At 48.1% G+C, this 15,597-nt stretch overlaps 6 protein-coding genes across 6 annotated transcripts; 3 read left to right on the top strand and 3 right to left on the bottom strand.

Moving 5' to 3' along the window:
* Positions 1 to 394: 394 nt before the first annotated feature.
* Positions 395 to 2,089, top strand: HD556DRAFT_1231758 (uncharacterized protein; the record flags this gene model as incomplete). Its single annotated transcript, XM_041297457.1, has 6 exons — positions 395 to 507; positions 567 to 743; positions 800 to 1,071; positions 1,130 to 1,382; positions 1,440 to 1,608; positions 1,673 to 2,089. Coding segments are annotated over 6 exons (1,401 nt in total), but the record flags the coding sequence as incomplete, so codon positions are not given.
* A 316-nt stretch (positions 2,090 to 2,405) lies between these two features.
* On the top strand, positions 2,406 to 5,260 carry HD556DRAFT_1231879 (uncharacterized protein; the record flags this gene model as incomplete). Its single annotated transcript, XM_041297469.1, has 10 exons — positions 2,406 to 2,650; positions 2,699 to 2,754; positions 2,808 to 2,903; positions 2,957 to 3,126; positions 3,315 to 3,524; positions 3,575 to 3,694; positions 3,887 to 4,130; positions 4,212 to 4,886; positions 4,936 to 4,996; positions 5,026 to 5,260. 10 exons carry the CDS (start codon positions 2,406 to 2,408, stop codon positions 5,258 to 5,260), a joined length of 2,112 nt encoding a protein of 703 aa, XP_041163542.1.
* Positions 5,261 to 8,087: 2,827 nt separating this feature from the next.
* Positions 8,088 to 8,390, bottom strand: HD556DRAFT_1220272 (uncharacterized protein; the record flags this gene model as incomplete). Its single annotated transcript, XM_041296783.1, has 1 exon — positions 8,088 to 8,390. A coding segment is annotated over one exon (303 nt), but the record flags the coding sequence as incomplete, so codon positions are not given.
* A 1,462-nt stretch (positions 8,391 to 9,852) lies between these two features.
* On the bottom strand, positions 9,853 to 11,412 carry HD556DRAFT_1305840 (uncharacterized protein; the record flags this gene model as incomplete). The annotated part of the gene is made up of 1 exon (XM_041299838.1): positions 9,853 to 11,412. One exon carries the CDS (start codon positions 11,410 to 11,412, stop codon positions 9,853 to 9,855), a length of 1,560 nt encoding a protein of 519 aa, XP_041163540.1.
* A 454-nt stretch (positions 11,413 to 11,866) lies between these two features.
* On the bottom strand, positions 11,867 to 14,160 carry HD556DRAFT_1349899 (uncharacterized protein). Its single transcript, XM_041302340.1, has 10 exons — positions 13,921 to 14,160; positions 13,825 to 13,871; positions 13,617 to 13,772; positions 13,262 to 13,564; positions 13,167 to 13,205; positions 13,042 to 13,114; positions 12,987 to 12,992; positions 12,876 to 12,937; positions 12,727 to 12,827; positions 11,867 to 12,681 (listed from the first exon to the last, which is right to left on the bottom strand). Exons 1-10 carry the CDS (start codon positions 13,972 to 13,974, stop codon positions 12,101 to 12,103), a joined length of 1,422 nt encoding a protein of 473 aa, XP_041163539.1. The 5' UTR covers positions 13,975 to 14,160; the 3' UTR covers positions 11,867 to 12,100.
* Positions 14,161 to 14,875: 715 nt separating this feature from the next.
* On the top strand, positions 14,876 to 15,423 carry HD556DRAFT_1440067 (ubiquitin-carboxy extension protein fusion; the record flags this gene model as incomplete). Its single annotated transcript, XM_041306059.1, has 4 exons — positions 14,876 to 14,979; positions 15,029 to 15,139; positions 15,191 to 15,343; positions 15,405 to 15,423. The coding sequence occupies 4 exons, from the start codon at positions 14,876 to 14,878 to the stop codon at positions 15,421 to 15,423; spliced, it is 387 nt and encodes a 128-aa protein (XP_041163538.1).
* Positions 15,424 to 15,597: the final 174 nt, after the last annotated feature.

The following is a 15,597-nucleotide window of genomic DNA, read 5'->3' as shown; positions in this document are numbered from 1 at the left end:
AGAGTATTAATTGCAATCTGTCACAGTCGAGTGACGCACAAACGTACTGCAACTGTAGTCCCGATCGACTGATTGCACTTCCTTAACTGGGCTGCCAGTGGATCCTCATTGATGCATCTGTGGTGCGTTGTTCACGGAACATACTATGGAGTTGAGGTGAGTGCATTGCCTGCCAAAGGGACACTGGTCTTGGCCGAGGACTCATCCAAACCCTCGGACAGAGTCTCGCGTGCTTTCAAAAGGTGGATAAAACTCTTCTCTTATCATATTCAAGTTGCTTTCACGCTTCAGACAGATGCCGAATACGTTTGGACACAATGGTCGAGTTCCTGCTCGTGAGTAGCACATATGTGCTAGTACTTCATGTGAAACTGATATCTCTCATTCAACAGCTCCTGATGCCCTCATCAGACCGATAATTGAGGATTTTGTTGCAAAAGGGTACAATAACCCCGAGATTGTAACTCGGCTTCGTAGGTATTATGATACTGATGCATATAATGTTTCGTGAGTTGTTTACTTTCTTCCAGTCGAAAGCACACCTTACATATCTTCTCCGTTTATAGGATTGACCTCCTGAAAAAGCGGCGCTCTCAGTGGGGACTGAAATCTGCGCGTGGACAAGCCCACACCATTACAAGCATAGGTCCGGCTATTGAGCGTGTACGAGCACGCTTCCCAAAGCAAGGTTCGCATGACATGAGACAGACTCTCATACATGAAGAGAAGATCATTGTTTCGAGGTGCGCAGTCTTTTTGGTCATATCTCTGCATTATGATGTGGAGGTTTTGCCAACAGAAAGTTAATTCTTCGCTACATGAATCTTTATCATCCGGAAGATATTCAAGCTCGCAAGAGTCGGCGCCTGAAGAGAAGTATATACTGGACAGCGGGTGTTAACGATATTTGGGTATTCGATCAGCACGACAAGTGGCGACGCTTTCAGCTATATCTTCATGTTGCAATCGAGCCGTTTTCAGGACGTGTACTCTGGCTCAAGATTTGGTGGACGAACCGTAACCCCCGCCTTATTTGTGGGTGGTATTGTGATACTGTAGAAACTCTTGGCGGTGAGCATGGCCCTCTCACTGTATATATGACTTGTAAACTGTGACCTGGTTTCTCTAGCTATGCCCCTCGTAACGCAGAGTGACCCTGGAAGTGAAAACAACGGCATTGCCAATGGTCATACCTTACTTCGTCACATGCAAGATCCAACACTGGCCCGTACGTTGCAGCACAAATTCAAGGGTCAACATCGCAACATCAAGCCTGAGATATTTTGGAGTCAGCTCCGACGACGCTGGACCCCAGGATTTGAAGATATTCTTGATTATGGTATTAATAATGGAATCTATAATCCTGATGATGCCTTGGAAAGGTAGCAGTACCCCATTGACTACTTCTCTTCTTGCTGAGTGCTGAACACATCTGAAAGGCTTGTTTTTCATTACGTCTTCATTCCGTGGCTACAGCACGAACTTGACCTCTTTGCCGAAAAGTTTAATAATGTCAAACCTCGTCACAATATTCACAAGATCCTCCCACATGGCCGTCCAAACGACATCTTCTATCACGCCGAAGATTTTGAGTCTTGTGACTTCTCGGTGAGTATTGGCTATTGTGGATCTCGTCAATTTGTAATACTCAAAGACATCATCCTTCTACTAGGTGAAAGTTGACCGCACTATGCTTGATGCTGTACGACAGACATATGCTGTCCCTGACCATCCTGTCTTTTGTTTGGTACTGCACGACTTTTCTCAGCAGGCTTCTGCTTTCATGGTGGAGCTGGGCACACGTCCAGTGACTCGGGACAACGTCTGGAACATCTATGCTGATCTACTGATGTGTTTCCGTTTGATCGAGGAGGAGGAACAGATTCGCGAGCTTCTCGCTGCGCAACCTCCACTTCCTTGTGACGGTGATAAGATGCTCGGGAGCGAGGACTTGCCTATTGTAGATTTGCCACCATTTGTCGAAGGCAGCGGCCCTGGTGGCGAGAATAACTCAGATGCTGAGGAGGAGCAGTCAGATGATGCGTCGTCTGATTTCTATGAGTTTGACTGGACGGACGATGAACCTTGATATAATTTTGTATGTTACTATGACTATATGTGTATAAACTATCATAGCCAGCGGTTGCAAATACTATTTGTGTCATGAAGGACTTTTCACCGTGACTTTGAACGCCGTGATTGATGATTGACTCCGGATCCAATGATTTGACGTGCACTTCGATGGAACATTGCAATCCTTCAATTCATTGGCTGATCTGCAAGTGCCAACTGGCAGTATATAGAGCCAGAAAAATGATGTTCCATTATCACCGAGTCCAAGGCTCTGCTGCTCCAAAGTCTTTTCCACTGCTCCAAAGTCTTTTCTGCTGCTCCGAAGTCTTAACATGGACTTCACCCCAGTCAACGAATATGGTCCAAGGTTGTGTCAACGTTGTAATGTCCAATTTGATGTGTCAGTGACTTTTGAATATATTCGTGGCAAAGACGGTTCAGGTCGAGCATGCTGTCCTCCCTGTGCAAAACATTATATTGATCGCAAAGCTGCGGAGCTGGCGCAAAACAATGCTGTGCATGGTATGGGTAATAACCAGCACTCAGGCATAGGTAAGAATTTCAACTTCGCTTCCTAGTATTGGCAGCCCTTATCAGCTTCACCATTTATCTCAGATTTTACAAGTATGGGAGCATCGAGGGAGGCCCTCGTTAAAGCTACGTCAGCGGCACAACGGGGCGGTGAGTAGCATTGATAGTCTCTGTTTGTTAAATCCGCACTGACATGATTGCAGAACGATTGTTTCCAAGCCAGCGCTTCAGTTCTGAGTCACCACAGATGCTCGGCAATCCAGGACAAATGCTTCCACCTCCTGCTCCAGTTTCGTCCTGTAAGTGTACTTATGACTCCAAATTGATTGTTGCATTTCTGATGCGTACCAAGATAACTCACTAGGTCATTCAAATGGCTATACAGCCAACCATCAATTCCACCACCAACACCGTAGCAAGATGCTTCGTGCAGCATCATCCAGTCGTGTCCAAATCGTCACAATCCGAGCTGCCCTTCATCACTTAAAGCCAGAAGGCAAGTCAGGCACTTTGCTCGTTGGGGTAGGTCTTGGCTTGTAATATGATGCACTTGTTGCTTTTACTGATTCAACATGAAGAACATCGAACGAGACATGCGTGTATCGTTGTCTACCACACGAACAGAACTTCGCTTGGATATAATCCGGCATCTCCAGTCACCATGGACAGAATGGTCACGCAAACATTCTCTCACCCTTGAGAGTCTCGAGATGCATAAATCACCCATGATGCTTCTCTTTGACCCGAGGCAGCCATTGTATGATCCTGATGCAGTGGTACTTCATGATTTCTTCCTTCGCTCTACGACCAAAGATTTGGTCCCAAAATTCTATGCCAGCACAAAGGTTGCTATTCTTCTCATTATGACGCACGCACAGTATGAAAGTGTCCAACTCTGGAGGGAGCAAATTGATGAGTTGGTGGGTCTTCGTCATTAATACTTACGTCTTGCTAAATGCAGTGATTTTAGCGCCGCGATGATGCCACTGAGATGAAGGACATACAGACAAATTTGCACACACTGGCATCACCACCTGGGCCTGTCTATGCAACTGATGAGGCAAGCAACACTACGCACTCTGAGTTACCAGTCCGTCCATTCCTACTATGATGTTGCACCAAATTAACTAACAAGGATTGAAGAGTCGACACTTGAAGAAGCCACGCAGCCCCAGTCACACTACTAGTAGCCCGACTAGCAGCCGAGCCCATAAACGTGTTAAGGAGGTATGTTCACCGTACTCCTGCATTGAACACGTATTTATTTTGTTAATTTGAAAAGAATGATCATAGTACTACTTACCAAACACAGGGCATTGAGATTAATGACTCAGAGCAGGATCCAGAACAGTCTACCACCTCTCAATCTCTGTTGTCAATGTCGATGTCGGCGGTAGAGACACATCTCCCCAGTCGCATCAGTAGCCTGTTACCTGCAACTCCACGGCTTTTCCTACCCAGTCAACGACAACTTGAGGCTGCCATGAAAGCTCAGGGAAGCATCCGAAAACAAGCTTCAGCTGTTTGTATGGTTTTGCAGCATTTCAACGTGGTATTTCACTAATACATGATTTATTCAGGCAAGTACAACTCAAACACGTTCTGAGTGTACCAAATTCGCTCCGTCAAGTTTCAAGACATTATCACAACTCCACTCGACGTCATGTCCTCCCCTTTCGACCTTGTCTCAATCTCCATAGACTCCGATGCAAAGTCAATGATAGGTACTGCCGGAAGCTTCAAAACATGCCATCCAGCTCTTTTGCATACTACTACTTCATTGAGCGCTACACCTGGGCCATCAACTTCGCAATCTTCCATTTTCACAGCAACGCATGTCGTAGCCAAGCGTGTCTTTTTCCGAAAACGTGACGGGAACTCCAAGCGTCAAAGGTTTTCCAAAGAAGATGAACTTGGGAGGACGCTCGATGAGGCCAACTGCCTATACTGGGCTACCTGTTTGATGTCCCTCGTCTATATTTTTGTTGACGAAATGCTTCAGACGCAGACTGTAAAGCAGACCGTTGCAAACGAGGTCCCTCGCCTCCGACTCGTCTATGCTGCAGTTGCTATCCCTGAAGACGTTTCGGACTGCGCTGGAGCAGCATACCTATTAGAAGAAAGAATCGAGGGCAAGTTTATCAAGTATATTAACAACAATTCCGCAGCTCCTGCTCATCATCTACAGGGCGAAGAGGAAAAAATAGGGTTGTTTCTATGCTTCGCCCAGCATGTACAATATCAGCTCACAAATGAAGTCGTGTATCTGTCTGATTTCCAAGGTAATCTTCCTGCGCACTCGCATTCATCATATTCTAACCAACTATTCAGGTTCTGGAGACCTCCTTACCGACTGCCAAGTTATGACAGGACCATTCATTGTATTTCCTTCGTCTTTGAGTAATGCTAAGTTGGTTGCAGTGACTACATGAGTAACTTCGGTGAAGGAAATTGCACCGAGGCATTTCGCGCATTCAAAACGACTCATAAATGCAATGTCTTTTGTCAAGCATTTGGTTTGCAGCCCTTCATCATAGCCAAGCAAGGTTCATACAATTTCCTATTTATTCATCGGTTACTGATATCTCGCTGCAGACTAGGCTCCAGGCAGCATGATATTTGTATATATACCACGATTTTGCACGTGTATCCTTGAAGTAAATATGTCTTGTTCACTCCAATAAGTTGGTGCTGCCTCGGACAACAACAATAATGTGTACTGGTAGGGCACAGGAAGGAGCATGGGCTTGTCAATTTAGGCAGGAAGTGAGCGAGAATGGCAGTGAATCACGATTGGTCGCTAAGTTCCAACCATGTTGTCTACAAAAAATAAACGAGTCACGCAGAAGCTGGAGAGTAAGGACTTACGAATAGGAATAAGAACCAGACAGTCACGGTAGACTCAATCTGCATTTGCCACAAGATGACACTGAAGTGTGTGGGCGACATCGAAGTGCAATCAGTAGATAGCAGTAGATCAACGTTTCAACACGTACCCATGACAGAGAATTGTGTTTGTGCACGTGATTTGACTGTGACACTGCAATTGATACTCTGGATATAAGAAGATTGCGAGACGATGAGCTCGACCTATTTGCAAACAAATAAACAGGACATAAGTATCATAGAACATTGAAAAAACAACGAGACCAATTGGTCAAATACCGCAGTAGTCGAGCTCCCTGTTGCTCACAGCGAGCACGAAGGTTTCGGCAACGTGCGTGATCAACTCAGACAAACCTGGACACCCACTGTGACACATGATTCATATTATTGTTGTGTGCGGTCTGGTATATACAACGATAAATACAGCGGACTATGAAACATGTATGCGGCATGACGGCAAATCGAACCGTCACCAAAGATCCACCATACGGAATTGCTACTGCCTGGTATAGCTGGCGTGTTAGTTTCATGGGCATTCCGGTGGCGGTTGAGGAGAGGCGACGTAATTGCAGTGCGTAAGCGGTTCCTTTGGCGATTGCATAGGCGACATGTTCTTTCCAGCGTAGTTCCTGGTCTAGGATCACGCCTAGGAACTTGTGAGTGGCAGTTGGGCGGATAGTGCTGCCTCTGATGATCATGGGTGGTCGTGGCTTGGTTCTGTTCATAGAAAAATCGATTAGTGCGAATTTGGTCGTTTCAAACTTGGAGTTGTGGTCTCTTGACCACTCATAGCCTCCACCTGTCCTTTCGAGCATGCTTTTCAGGATGCGGTGCGTCTCGTAGAAAGATGCGCCGATGGCGATGAACGCTGTGTCGTCGACGAATGCGAGAGTGGACTCCTGTTTACCTCTGTGCTTGGCCACGTCTACTAGGTCAGCGTTGTATATAATGTACAGAATCATTGAAAGAGGGTCTCCTTGACCTATACCGTTCGTGACTGGGAACCATTCGGACTTGAAGTCGTCGAATTGCAGGCGAGTTTGACGTCCCGTGAGTACTTGTTGCGTGAAGTCGACCATTGCCTTTGGGAGGCGGCGGGTTCTCATGTTATGCAGTAGGCGATCTGTGACTGCGTTCGGGAATGCTCCTTCAATGTCGAGAAAGAGCACTGATGCTACTTTCTTGGTCCGCCAGGCGTTCTTGATGGTCTCTTCCAGGAGATGAAGGGAGTCCGTGGTTGATCTGCCGGGTCTCCCGCCAAAGTGAGTTGCTGATAGGAGCTGGTGACGTTCGAGGTAGAAGGTCATTTGGTCTGCTATGACGGCCGTTAGTAACTTGCAAGTGGTGTTGAGAAGAGCGATGGGATGATATGCTTTAGTTACGGTGTAGTCTGGCTTGCCTGGCTTACGTAGTACCACTGTTGTGAATTGGCGCCAAGGTTGGTAGTAGGTGCGGAGGTTAATGGAGGCGTTGAAGAGCGGGAGGAGGAAGGGGATGAGCAGGTTTGCACATTGCTTGAAGATCACGTTGCAGATGCCGTCGGGTCCAGGGGCCTTGTAGGGGCTTAGTTTCTTGATGTTGCGTGAGATTTCGTCGGTCGTGATTGGGACCATGGAGGCGACGGGATCGGGGTATTCATAGTTTTCTGGAACAGAGGAGATGTTAGGGCATTGCGGGAAGAACGACTTAGCTAGTTCGACACTCTTTTCGGCGTTACTGGTAGCTTCGAGCATGGAGCCGTCCGCCTGTCGGATGGAGAGAGTGGGGATGCGGGTTTTGCTGCCGTCAGTTGGGTCGGAGGAGATATACTTATTTGCAATCCATATGTCGTTTCCTGAAATTTCTTCCAGCCAGTCAACCCAGTGTTGTTTTTTAGTTTTGAAAATTTCATTGGCATAGTGGTTGCGGAGGCGTTTGAATTCGGCATGACATGGATGTAGGGGGAGGGCTCTCATTTTGAAGGCGGTGTGAGTGGCTTTGTTGACCTGACGACGCAGGAGGGTGAGTTCGTGAGTCCACCACCTCTTCGAGTGAGGGCTGGGCTTCGAAAGAGGGACTACTTCAGAGACGACCTCGTCGAGTGTTAGTGCTAAGTTGCGTGCGGCATTCTGGAAGTCAGTGTCGTTGAGGAGGGGTGCGGGGGCCGGCCTGGTATCTAGACGTGCAGACAGGACTTCCTTGAAGTTGTCCCAATCGGTTGCTCGGTAGTTGCGTGTGTGATCTTGAGTGATTCTAGGGATGGTCAGTTCGAGAATGGTTAGGATAGGCACGTGGTCAGTTTTTGGTCCCCGTAATGCCGGGTTAGTTCCGCATGATACAAATACCTCCATAGAATGGTCCGTGCAGAGTACATTGTCCGGTCTCGTCCAATTTCCAGTGCTTGATGATTGGAGGGTAGGTTGTCCCTTGGGCAAGGGTTGATTCATGCCGTAGTCAGCTATAATATCAATGAGGGGCTGTGACATATTGTAGTCGATTAGATGCTCGTTCCGGTCTTCTTCCCAGAGCGGATGGTGGCGGTTGAAGTCTCCGAGCCATATCATATGGTCGCTGTTTGACGATCGGATTTTAGCAATGTTGGCAGTGAGGTAGTCATCTAGGGCGTGGATGGTGTCCTGTCGTTTTCCATCGTTATAAATATTAAAGATTGTGCATTTGCCGAATGGTCCCGATAGTTGGACGACCACGACATCAGATGAGGGGAAAGAGATTTGTTGCCAGTCGTTGGTGTTGAGTGAGGTGCTGATGAGCATGACGGCCCGCGTTTTCTGCTCGGGGTGGGTATAGTGCTGTGTTGGGTATAGGGTGTGCCACTGTCGGTTAGATTTCGTGTTGCGAAGGCGGTCCTCGCAGGCCTCTTGAAATGCAAGGATATCCCAGTTTTTTGCTATCGGGCCGTTGAGGATGGACTCCTGTGCTGCTCGGGAGTTATTAAGGTTTTGTTGCCAGATTCGTAGTCGGACGGGTATTGGTTCTGGGTGTTCAGACATGGTCTACGGTTAAGGTTGCTGGGGTTGCGGTCGATGGAGATGGAGGCAGTGACTGGGATGACGAGGGGAACCACAGAGGCGGTGATCCTGGGGTTGAGGTCTGTGAGGCCGAGGTTGGGCTGGAGGCTGAGCTGGATGGTGGGAGCGGAGACATTATTATCGTTAGTCCATTGTTGATGTTGTCGCTGTCGTTCTCGTTATCATTATCGTTTTCGTTATCATTACCTATGGGGAGCTGGGCGTATCTGTTAGTAGGTGGCGGGGTCGTTAAGTGGAGTCCTTGGGTGGGGTTAGGCTTCGTTGACTGTCTGGGGAGTGTTGTTTTTGCGTTGATGATGGAGGGGGTGAGGATGGTTTGGCGTAACCAAGGTGGTGCTTTCTCATTGCTTGAGGTTGGAGTTGTCTTTTTGTATGGTGTTGCTCTTGGAGGGGTTAGTGCGTGAGTCCAAACTTCGCAGGTTGGGAAGTAAGGTAGAGAGTTTTCTGGGTGTTTGATGTTGAGTTCTGTGCACTTGCGAGCAAATTCCGGACAGTTTCTACTCCAACTGGCATGGTTGTCGCTGCGACAGCTGACACATCGTAGGGTCTTGTACGCATTGCATTCGGTAGTCCGGTGGTTGTCTGCGCATGTTCCACATACATCTCTACTTACATTGCAGTTACGAGCTATGTGGCCATAACGTTGGCATTTGGCACAGCGAATGGGTTCCTTTCGATCCTTCTTGACTCGTATCAGGTGGTGATCGATGTAAAGGCCTTGCTTGATTAGCTGGTTGGCCGTCTCCGCGTTGTTGATCTGTAGCAGCGCAAATGCCATCATTTGCCCTAGGGATCAGCAGGGGTATGGGTAACCCCTGGGGGTCAGGGGTAAGGGTACTTGAGGGTAGGGGTATGGGTTTGGATTTGGAGACCCCTGTACCCCTGGACAATTGGTAGTACCCCTGGGCCTAGGCATAATACATCCCCAAATTGATTACCATAGGAGTGATTGATAAGTATAAAATTTTGAAGTTCTCAACAATATAATGGTTATTGGGCTTATTGTGATCTTATGTTGTGAGTTAGCTCTTATTTGAGTATGATATAAGTAAAATACAATCAAAGGAAACATTTAAGTTAGTTTAGATGGTTCATAATGTATAAGATTTACTTGCCCATGGTTTGAGTCTCATCTACACACTTGGCTAGGACTCAAGAAGCATAAATTAAAGTCAGCCTACTATATCTTCTAGCCTAGATGGTGATAATACCCCTGTACCCTTGTGATACCCTTGTACCCTTATAATACCCCTGGGTTACCCCTGACCCTTGGTCTGAGGGGTAAGACCCTCCAGGGGTAGGGGTGTGGGTTGGGCTTATGATACCCAGGGGTTTACCCCTGCTGATCCCTAATTTGCCCAGGGGGCCTTTTGTGTGGGGGCTTGATCCACCGCATGGACGCTAGCGAGTTATCATCTAGGTGATTCTTGCCTTCTACTAGTCGAAGGAGTCCTGGTCGTTCGATGAGTAAGTTAGTTGGGACGTATTGGGCTACTAAGGTGTAGGTTCTGTCTTTAAATGTGACCGAGTAGTCTAATGCGTGAAGGAATTTCTTTCGGGTGGCGTTATCCCGTAGTCTGAGCGCTGTTTCTTCGTTGTCTAGTTCAACGATGATTCCTCCGTTGCGCAGCTGTAGAAGGGCCTTGACATTGTCGTTGCGGCCGTTGGGGGCCAGGGCTGCCTTGATGGCGGTATGAATCTTATCCAGAGCTTCGTTGTGATTGATTTCGGGCGGGAATACTGGGTTGCCGATTATAGGGTCTAGCAGGATCTGTCTTGCTCGAATAGCGGACCGGGCCAGGGCTTCGTCGATCGGAGGTACCTGGTGCTGTGTGTTGCTGTTGCGTGGACTTTGTGACGGGTGTGGTTGTGGTGCAAAAGCTTGGACGTTCGGAGGGGAGCCACGTGAGGTGTGTAGGCGAGTTGGTCCTGACGGCCAGGCTGTCGTTATGCTGCTGAATGGTGCAGGTTTCGGAGCTTCAAGTTGGGGAGTGGGGGGAGAGTGAGCGTCTTGTAGGTCTAGGAGTTTCAAGGAGAGAAGGTGGATTTGGTCCTGTGTCGTTTCTAACGAGGGAGAGAGACGGTTGATGGAGCTGTGGCAGTCCTCAATAGCGCTGTGAACCGTGTCTGTAGCATTGGTGATCCTATCCGCTGCTGCATTGATGTCTCGGTCTAGGTCCATACATTCTCCTAGTATCTGATGAATTTTCGAGGTGTTTTCTAGTGAGGTGGAAAGCGAGTCCGACGTTGATGTGAGCTGTTCGATCTGAGGGTTAATGGCTGTCATGATATGGTCTATGATTTGGGGCGTTAGTTCGGTTAGTTGTTTTGTTTTTTCTACTTCTGTGTCTGGGTAGTCTGGGAGCGTTTTGTGTTGTTTAGTTTTTTGTATAGAGTTTTCAAGGGATTCGGAGGCTGATAGTATCCGGGCTACTTGCGGGGCAATTGCGGCTATCACATGGTCCACCAGTTTCGCAGTGATGGTGTCCGTGACTTGTTGTGCTACTGTCGTCGTGATTTGTCGAGCCGCTGCATCCGTGATTTCGTCTACTACATGTTGCTTGTGTAGAAAGACAACCGATCTGATGGCGGTGATGACCGGCAGGGGCGTGGACCCGGATATCTGCGTGATCTGTAAAAGGACCGAGATTATATGGTTTAAGGTATAAGGTTCAGTCGCGTGGCAGAGGCTCTTTTTTTTGAGGTATGAGTGCGCGCTGGCAGCGTCTGTGACGGTGCTAGGTTGTGCTTCTATTTCTGGTGCGGTCAGTGTGATATTCGAGGATCTGGTTGTTCTTTTCGTAGGGGGTCCTCCCGGCATCGTGGGGGAGGGGTTTCTGGAGACTGGTGTTTTGGAGCCGAAGCTCATGCTGCGCAGTTTTCCAGTGGCCATTTTCTAGTTTTTTAGTATTAGACGATATGTATTGGGGACTCAGGTTCTTTTGATAAAGTTTTGATTTTGGCTTCGCCGTTGGGCGCTGTGTTGATAGGAAACTTTTCGGGGTCCTATACGGGGTGCCACTTGGTGTGGGACCAAGAAGCGCCATCTCCTGGGTTAATAACCCAGTTAATAACTGGCTGGATAATTTTTCACCGCACCCTAAGCCGGAAGGCCCAAAGAATCAGGACCGTGCATATGAAATGCATGCCCTAACTAGTACGTCACGTACTAAGACTTGTCGTACTCAATCGCTTGAACGAGCCCTGCAAGCAACCGCGTTTAATCCCGTGGTAAGTGCACAGAGTGATATTACTGGTCCGATGTGCATCTACCCAGGAATATTTACTTTCGGATAAATGTCTCGATCGACGATGAAGAGCAATCTCACCAGACTAACTTTGATAGACTTACGAACGGTACCGAGTATTCATTTATACGTATCATAACTGCATACATACAATAGTGTCCCATACAAGTCCGAGACAAGAATTATTGTTTTACTTTACGTGCATGTAAGGTATGCAGACGAGTAGCAAAAAGGTCCCATGAGGAACGAAACGAAACAAAGGGAACATGATACTCGAAAGAAATTAGGAGGGGTGTCAGACTCAAGTGTCCAACCAACACCAACAGATCAGTATCACTTCATCCCCAACCGCACCCCCTTAGCAGACTTGAACCACCCCTCCCTCTCATTGTCCCTGGCCTTGTCATCCTTCCAGCTCCCACCCATCTCAGGCGGAGACATACTCCCATACTTCGAACCCCCACGCATCAACCCCATCTCATCCGTCACACCATCCACCACCCCACGCTCTCGCTCCCTTACCCTCGGCGATCCCGACTTACCAAGCGACTTCCAATAACCATCATCTACTACTGACAAATGTCCCATAAACGCTACCGGCATCGGCGCCGCCATAACCAATCCTGCCGCCTTCGACTTCTTCCTTGCATCAGTATCAGGCATAGGCGTAGCTGTCCCAGGCTCCATCATCTTCTGCAACGCAAGCAAACACAAAAACGCGTCGTTGCCTGCATTATGCAGTGCACATGGGGGTTCGATCCCTAGGGAGTGTAAAAGCCCGCCGAGGGAGAGCGTAGAGCCTTGGGCGCGGTGTTTGCCTGTTTTGGGGTCGTGCATTACTCCTCTCTCGCCGGTGTTGAAGAGCGCGCGTTCAAAGGAAGCAGTATCAACTATGAGGACGTTGTGTGGGATTTCTAGGGGTGCGTTAGTTAGAGCGCATGAGTGGGGTAGCGACGTACTGATTTTGGTCTCTTCAAGACGCTGGATGTCAGAGCTGACGCCGTGTCCTACAAGGACGAGGCTATTAGCGGTGGTTTCTGCGTCCGGGCTCGCTAGACTGCTGTAGATGACGTCAGACACCGGAGCTGTAGACACGGGAATGTTCTACCTAATCACAGACTGTACGATTTGAGGTAACTTTGTTCTTGGTATGATTTGGCTGTCGCCCCACTATGAGGTACTTTATAAGGAGGGAATGAAGCGCCAAAGAAAGACGTACAGCATACTACTCCATATGTCAGTTTATCATAGGAGGGTGATCGGAATAGGCGTACCTGCCAGGGATACGTAGGACAATGCTTGTTGACGATCTTGTCCACGTAGTCACCGATGATATAATGACCCTTCCTGTGTATATGCACATCAGCCAGGCCGTTACGTCTGCCAATCCACAACACACCGATAATTTGACTCGGGCATCGGAGGCCACGCGCCGACGCTGCAAATCAGATCCATCAATTACCCGTACGCCACAGAGAGGAACAAAACACATACGCCTCAAGATGCCCACACCGAACAGCCGCATAACCCCATTCTAGAAACGTTGCCGGATTCCGTTCGCTCCACTCAAAATCGATGGCTAAAAAGGTCTTGTCGCGCTTGGCCCACAATTCTCGGATGGCCTTCGGCTCGCCAGCCCGTATCCGAGTTTTAAACGCTGCAAGCGCTACTGCTGGTAGTGTCGTGTATAGTTTCTTGTAGGTCGCCCAGTCTGCAACGTTCCGTAGATGTCGCTGAGACGTCTCGAAGTGCGTAACTTTGAGCATGTTGTCGGGCGTTGGAAGTGTTTCGCCGAAACTGAGGGTTCCTTCATTTGTGGGTCAGTAGATCAGAGGTGAATAGGACGCACCGAGTCTTGATCATCTTGATGAACGCGCCGACGGTCGTTAGTCGGGTGACAATGTGCGCGCGGCCAGTCGATGAGTCTGTAACAGCAATTACAGGCCATGAAAATCCCAGAAACTGCTCAAACGTCTCGAAGAATTGTCCCCATGTCCGGTCGTACCTGTGCAGCTCGATAAACGCGTTCTATGCACGTATTAAAGGAGCAGACACACCACGGGATACTGTGCAACTGGAAGTAACCTATGTAAGCAGAGTACACCTATTGGATTATGAGCAACCTGTTAGACGAAAGCGCTGGGATGACGCACAGACTGAAGATCGTATTCCCAACCTTCTGGATTAACGAGGCGAAAATCTGCCATAGAATTTGAAATCAGACGACGGCTCGGTCAGTGCACAAACAGGTCAGTAGCGCTATGAGTAACGATCTCCAAGGCAGCGACGCGGAACAAAACTCGGTTTAATACTGAGTGTCTAGACGCCAGGAAGTCGTGTTTACGGCATAATTTTACATACTCCCATTTGGCATGAACAGCGTTTTTGGGGGCATGGAGGGGTGTAACGGCACATGCCGGAATAGTCTGTGTTTATATCATAGTTTCTATTACTCAAATATCACGTAGATGAACTTAAAAATTATGGAGAAGAGGATACGTCGTTTCATTCATGTACAAGAAGAAGCAAGGGGAACCTGCAGAAGTACTGAAAAAAAAGAAGTTAGCAACGGGAAATAAGAAAGAACAAAGACGGGGATCAGAGACTTGAATGGGATCCCGCAAGGGACCAAACGTCCAGAGTGCAAGCACGTCGCGTCGAAAAAATTTTCTATCCTAATGAACATATCAAAAACGTGAAAACTCACCATGAGTGTCGATGCATTGATGTTCACATGAAAAGGGCCCAAGGAGCTCCTGCAAAACGAGTCAGTATTGTAGCACAACACAGGATGAAAAAATCAGATTAATAGATCGCGTTCTTCTCAGAACCTGCTAGCAGGCATCGAAGTGAGCTGAGTTTACGAAGATGTTTCATCGTAGAAAGACCAGCATAGGACATTGACGAGCACTTACCTTGTGGTTGTGACATATGCAGAAAAGAAAGCTTCGGAAACACCCGAAGTATCACTATCACGCTTGAACCTACCCTAAACTCAGCCACTCATTGAAACTATACAGGTCTTATTGAATTTGCCCACGGTCTGACACTCTGAGCGCATTCGGAGGACGCAACCGCAAGCAAGATACACAACCTCGCCATCCGAAGATGCAGATCTTCGTCAAGACCCTCACAGGGAAGACTATCACCCTCGAGGTGGAGTCTTCTGACACCATCGACAACGTCAAGGCAAAAATTCAGGATAAGGAGGGGTACGCGTTATAATATATCTGGTACTACAGAAATTGATAGTGTGATCAGTATTCCCCCCGACCAACAGCGTCTCATCTTCGCTGGAAAGCAGCTCGAAGATGGTCGCACACTTAGCGACTATAACATCCAGAAGGAATCTACCCTCCACCTTGTCCTTCGGTGCGTCGCGTGTGTCTTCTAACATTGAACACCATGCTGACCTATCCATAGTCTCCGTGGCGGAATCATCGAGCCCTCACTAAAGGTACTCGCAGCTAAATACAATTGCGACAAGCAAATCTGCCGAAAATGCTACGCACGTCTGCCCCCTCGCGCAACTAACTGCCGTAAGCGCGGATGTGGACACTCGTCACAACTCCGCCCGTGCGTCTTTCATTCCTTTACATTACCTCACGTGAAACTAATTTGACATCACCGCAAACAGCAAGAAGAAGTTGAAGTAGTCGACTTGCTTTGGGCATGCTTTGGGGACGATTATGGGACATCCATGTGTATTTCTTTTTCGCTCGCATGTGCAATATGCAACACATGATCATTCCATGTCGTTTTGTGGAGCTTTCTGTGTGATTTCTCCGCATTTTGTGCGCAGCGGTGATAATCATTACCCCAGTTCTTTG

This window comes from Suillus plorans (genome assembly GCF_016647745.1).
Source record: "Suillus plorans strain S12 chromosome Unknown HD556scaffold_12, whole genome shotgun sequence".
Classification (NCBI taxonomy): Eukaryota; Fungi; Basidiomycota; class Agaricomycetes; order Boletales; family Suillaceae; genus Suillus; species Suillus plorans.
This window is presented reverse-complemented; position numbering and strand designations above follow the sequence as displayed.

Excerpts from the sequence above, each read along its gene's own strand:
- HD556DRAFT_1349899 (XM_041302340.1), bottom strand. The coding sequence starts at position 13,974 with ATGGCAGATTTTCGCCTCGTTAATCCAGAAGGTTGGGAATACGATCTT. Across the intron at positions 12,828-12,875 it reads ATCGTACAGTCTGTGATTAG|CAGTCTAGCGAGCCCGGACG; the intron begins GTAGAACATTCC and ends CGTCATCTACAG. Across the intron at positions 12,682-12,726 it reads TCTTGAAGAGACCAAAATCA|AAATCCCACACAACGTCCTC; the intron begins GTACGTCGCTAC and ends ACGCACCCCTAG.